Consider the following 5750-nt stretch of genomic DNA (forward strand, 5'->3'; position numbering starts at 1 on the left):
TGGGCTCTCCATGTGATGAAATGTTCCTTTATAAGATTCCAATGTATGGAGCAAGGTCAAGGTCATGCTTATACTAAAAAGAGTTACAGGAAGTAATTTTTTATCGCAGATACCATGTACATGTAGTAAAAATCTACAATTTATAGTTTTTTTGTTCATTTAGTACAATGGGGGGAAAAAACCAATGAATAACTATTCCAAAAAAAAAACACCAATGAAGTAAATATGAGTGGCTTTGGATAAAGAAATCCAAAAGAATTCCAAGGGTAACCCTGGATACCTGTTGTTACACTTGTGATGCTTGTATGAGACAGAGAAACCTCTTCCTACAGTTATTTTCTGATCAGATAAGTCTTATCGTCTCTGTCCCAGAAGAATCATTTGTGGCCAATCTCAGACACAGAAAAAACATATTTTGTTTGACCAGCCTAGTCAGTGTGATTATAAATCTTTGTCCTTCCTCTGGCCAGTATCTACAAAGTTAGTTTTCATCAAGTAGGGATGAACCTTGGCTGTTCTAACACATTGTTGGTTATGTACTGAAACATTTAAAAACAACTGATATAACTTTAGCATTTGTTCTTTGAACAAAAAGTCATATTGCATCATGAAATCTGATGAGTAGGCTGCAGCCTAGTGAAATTAAAAATGGTTTCCATGTATTGCGATCCTTATAAAATCACTGCGTTTTTTACAAGGTCACACATGTACGCAAATCTGATGCTTCAGAGCATGTAACATTCTTTATTACCTTCAAAATGAAGATGACAGTTGGTATCATTACGTTGGGAACATCATTGTTGGTGTCATTCACATGTAGGTTCAATGTCATTTCCTTCTTTTACAAATCAAGCTTGGATTTTATGCACATCTCCCTCCCCAAATATACCTGCTTGGGACTGGATACATTTTAGGTCCAAAGGACTAGGTATGGTAATGGCTCTTTTTGGCCCCTAAATCTACCAAATTTCAAATTAAGTATCTAGAAATTAAGTCGCTGCGTTTGAAATATTGAATACGCCCCTGATAAAAACTTAATGATATTTTTGTTGACAAAAAGTATGTTTTTGCTATATAACCATGGTAACATTGCATAAATTATGCAAATTTGAAAATTTGGTCAATTTTGGCATATTTGTTGACAGTTTTTCTTTTAAAAACAATAGAGCGCAACCTAGAACAAACGTTATATTTTAAGGGAATTAGCATACACGTAGAATACATCATTTTGAGAAATATAAAGTTTGTTCTAGAATGCGCTCTATGTTAACTAGAAGAAAAACTGCATAAAAAAGGCCAATTTTGATGAAATTTTCACATTTTGCATAATTTATGTATAATAAAAATGGTTGCCATGGCAACTAGAAATGTTATATTACCTAATAGCACTATCAAATATGTCAGGTATGTAGTTAAGATTTGAAATGCAAGATTCACATCTTGAAATAAAGGACTTTGAAAAATAGCGGATTTGGGGGCCACAAAAGACCCTTACCATACCTAGTCCTTTCAAAAAGGCAAGGTGAAAGGTCACTGTTGCTATGAATTCAAATTTCTTTTGTTGTGATAAAGGCAACATAACCATTGCCAAGAAGGAAAGTTTTCCTGTAAAGCAATCATAAATCAAACTGCCAGTTTCTTTTTTCAGTTGGCAAAGCCCCTTGAAAAGGAACAGTTCTTTCCTATTTAAAGTGTTGAATTATTTACCTTGTTCATTGTTGATTTGAAGTGATTTCTAAATTCTATGGTCAAACACATTTTAGAAAATTTCACGCAATTAAACATCAATCTGTTTGAGATACAGTAGTCAAGATCTATTTAGACTGAGATGTTGTTGTCCTTCTGTATACGAAACACAACCCCAGAGTTTCTCCATTTTATACATTTTTACGTTAGGAAGGCCAGCTGAGTTTAGTTGTGACAGATCTCTCTGTAAATGTGAATGTGTTGTTGATAGAAAACTTCAACAGAAGCTGTGCAAGGGGAGCTTTTCAGCTGAAGTGTGAAAAAATAGAAACCATTCTAGTTGTTTAAGGCTGAAAATTGTGTTAAAAGATTATTTTGCATTAGTTGGCAATCTGGGATGTGTTTTGTTGGTAATGCATTTGAGATAAAGTACAGCTAGTCAATAACATCGCCCCTGAATTCCGTTCGCCCCAATTGTGTGTGATTTTGGTTTTACTGCTATTGAGTCTCCCGTTATCCTTTTGTGTTGCTCAAAGGTCTTTAAAACGGAATCTTTCATCATTCAAGTCCTTCTTTTTCTGCTCATGTGTGCTAGTGATCAATGCGAGCATCGAAACTAAAAATGAATTAAAAAATCTTCATATAAAAGGCTGAAAGAACAAAATAGTTTATTTCTCTGTCAAGTTTGTTTTTTCAAAGCTTTAAAAAATTTGATTGCAAATTAAGAACATGGAAGGGTCTTGTATCATCATGCGTTTATGTGCTGTTCGTGACTGCTAATCAGAATGGCTGTAATGTCATTACAGAATACATGGACTTTGTCAGGGCAACAGGAAATGGCCCTAGCTAGAGCACTCTGGGAGGGGGCTCTGGGAGGGGGAGGCACAAGGGGGGGGGTCTGGGAGGAAGAGGCACGAGGGGGGAGGATCTGGGAGAGGGAGGGAGGAGGGTCAAGGAGGGGGAAGGGGGAGGGGTTGCAGTTAGAAGATGAACAGATTCCCTAGGGTATACAACAACTATTATGTCATGGAGTAATGGGGATGAGGATGAGGGTGGAAAGGAGAATAGATAGAATGTGGGGAGTATGGTGGCGGTGAGATGATTGAACTTATTCTCAGAGGTATATACAAGTGTGATTTCATTGCAAGGTAACAGGGAATGGAGATGAAGGAAGGGTGGAGGAAGGAAAAAAAATCATGGATGGAATATAACTGTTTATGGAGAATGGAAAAAAGGAGATGGATGCAATGGAGAATGGACAAAGGAGAGGGATGCAATGGAGAATAGACAAAGGAGAGGGATGCAATGGAGAATGGACAAAGGAGAGGGATGCAATGGAGAATGGACAAAGGAGAGGGATGCAATGGAGAATGGACAAAGGAGAGGGATGCAATGGAGAATGGACAAAGGAGAGGGATGCAATGGAGAATGGACAAAGGAGAGGGATGCAATGGAGAATGGACAAAGGAGAGGGATGCAATGGAGAATGGACACAAAGGAGAGGGATGCAATGGAGAATAGACAAAGGAGAGGGATGCAATGGAGAATGGACAAAGGAGAGGGATGCAATGGAGAATGGACAAAGGAGAGGGATGCAATGGAGAATGGACAAAGGAGAGGGATGCAATGGAGAATGGATAAAGGAGAGGGATGCAATGGAGAATGGACAAAGGAGAGGGATGCAATGGAGAATGGACAAAGGAGAGGGATGCAATGGAGAATGGATAAAGGAGAGGGATGCAATGGAGAATGGATAAAGGAGAGGGATGCAATGGAGAATGGATAAAGGAGAGAGGGATGCAAGGAGAATGGAAAAGGAGAGGGATGCAATGGAGAATGGAAAAGGAGAGGGATGCAATGGAGAATGGACAAAGGAGAGGGATGCAAGGAGAATGAAAAGAGAGGTGCAATGGAGAAATAAGGAGAGGATGATGGAGAATGATGGACAAATGGAAAGGAGAGGGATGCAATGGAGAATGGAAAAGGAGAGGGGCAAGGGATGAATGGAATGATAAAGAGAGGGATGCAATGGAGAATGGAAAAGGAGGGATGCAATGGAGAATGAAAAGGAGGATGAATGGATAAAGGAGAGGGATGCAATGGAGAATGGAAAAGGAGAGGGATGCATGAAATGAGGAGAATGGAGATAAAGGAGAGGATGCAATGGAGAATGGATAAAGGAGAGGATGCAATGGAGAATGGATAAAGGAGAGGGATGCAATGGAGAATGGATAAAGGAGAGGGATGCAATGGAGAATGGACAAAGGAGAGGGATGCAATGGAGAATGGACAAAGGAGAGGGATGCAATGGAGAATGGACAAAGGAGAGGGATGCAATGGAGAATGGACAAAGGAGAGGGATGCAATGGAGAATGGATAAAGGAGAGGGATGCAATGGAGAATGGACAAAGGAGAGGGATGCAATGGAGAATGGATAAAGGAGAGGGATGCAATGGAGAATGGATAAAGGAGAGGGATGCAATGGAGAATGGATAAAGGAGAGGGATGCAATGGAGAATGGACAAAGGAGAGGGATGCAATGGAGAATGGACAAAGGAGAGGGATACAATGGAGAATGGACAAAGGAGAGGGATACAATGGAGAATGGACAAAGGAGAGGGATGCAATGGAGAATGGACAAAGGAGAGGGATGCAATGGAGAATGGACAAAGGAGAGGGATGCAATGGAGAATGGACAAAGGAGAGGGATGCAATGGAGAATGGATAAAAAGGAGAGGGATGCAATGGAGAATGGACAAAGGAAAGGGATGCAATGGAGAATGGATAAAGGAGAGGGATGCAATGGAGAATGGACAAAGGAGAGAGGGATGCAATGGAGAATGGACAAAGGAGAGGGATACAATGGAGAACGGACAAAGGAGAGGGATACAATGGACAATGGGACAAAGGAGAGGGATACAATGGAGAATGGACAAAGGAGAGGGATACAATGGACAATGGATAAAGGAGAGGGATGTAATGGAGAATGGACAAAGGAGAGGGATGCAATGGAGAATGGACAAAGGAGAGGGATGCAATGGAGAATGGACAAAGGAGAGGGATGCAATGGAGAATGGATAAAGGAGAGGGATGCAATGGAGAATGGACAAAGGAGAGGGATGCAATGGAGGACAAAGGAGAGGGATGCAATGGAGAATGGACAAAGGAGAGGGATACAATGGACAATGGATAAAGGAGAGGGATGTAATGGAGAATGGACAAAGGAGAGGGATGCAATGGAGAATGGACAAAGGAGAGGGATGCAATGGAGAATGGACAAAGGAGAGGGATACAATGGAGAATGGACAAAGGAGAGGGATGCAATGGAGAATGGACAAAGGAGAGGGATGTAATGGAGAATGGACAAAGGAGAGGGATGCAATGGAGAATGGATAAAGGAGAGGGATGCAATGGAGAATGGATAAAGGAGAGGGATGCAATGGAGAATGGATAAAGGAGAGGGATGCAATGGAGAATAGACAAAGGAGAGGGATGCAATGGAGAATGGACAAAGGAGAGGGATGCAATGGAGAATGGACAAAGGAGAGGGATGCAATGGAGAATGGACAAAGGAGAGGGATGCAATGGAGAATGGACAAAGGAGAGGGATGTAATGGAGAATGGACAAAGGAGAGGGATGCAATGGAGAATAGACAAAGGAGAGGGATGCAATGGAGAATGGACAAAGGAGAGGGATGCAATGGAGAATGGATAAAGGAGAGGGATGCAATGGAGAATGGACAAAGGAGAGGGATGCAATGGAGAATGGACAAAGGAGAGGGATGCAATGGAGAATGGACAAAGGAGAGGGATGCAATGGAGAATGGACAAAGGAGAGGGATGCAATGGAGAATGGATATAGGGGAGGGATGCAAAGGATAGAGAAAGGGAAAGGGGACAGTATGGTAGAAATCAAAAGCCTTAAGATAGAAGGATACTCATGGGTATACAACTAGAATTATTTTATATTGATTTGGTAATGAGGCTTGAGATGACGGAGGGATAGAGAACAGGGAAGAGGGGGAAGGGAAAGGAAAGGGGTGGCAGTAGGAAGATCGAATCTA

The 5750-nt window shown here is 41.2% G+C and overlaps 2 protein-coding genes across 2 annotated transcripts; both read left to right on the top strand.

Moving 5' to 3' along the window:
* The first annotated feature begins 2903 nt into the window (after positions 1 to 2903).
* LOC138336646 (uncharacterized) lies at positions 2904 to 3443 on the top strand. The gene has a single exon (XM_069286171.1). It carries the CDS (start codon positions 2904 to 2906, stop codon positions 3441 to 3443), a length of 540 nt encoding a protein of 179 aa, XP_069142272.1.
* Positions 3444 to 4145: 702 nt separating this feature from the next.
* Positions 4146 to 5039, top strand: LOC138336648 (uncharacterized). The gene has a single exon (XM_069286173.1). It carries the CDS (start codon positions 4146 to 4148, stop codon positions 5037 to 5039), a length of 894 nt encoding a protein of 297 aa, XP_069142274.1.
* Positions 5040 to 5750: the final 711 nt, after the last annotated feature.

The sequence above is a fragment of the Argopecten irradians genome, chromosome 12, assembly GCF_041381155.1.
Source record: "Argopecten irradians isolate NY chromosome 12, Ai_NY, whole genome shotgun sequence".
In the NCBI taxonomy this organism is placed as follows: domain Eukaryota; kingdom Metazoa; phylum Mollusca; class Bivalvia; order Pectinida; family Pectinidae; genus Argopecten; species Argopecten irradians.

Bases quoted from the DNA above. Each gene is read 5' to 3' on its own strand.
- LOC138336646 (XM_069286171.1), top strand. From the start codon at position 2,904: ATGGAGAATGGAAAAAAGGAGATGGATGCAATGGAGAATGGACAAAGG.
- LOC138336648 (XM_069286173.1), top strand. From the start codon at position 4,146: ATGGATAAAGGAGAGGGATGCAATGGAGAATGGATAAAGGAGAGGGAT.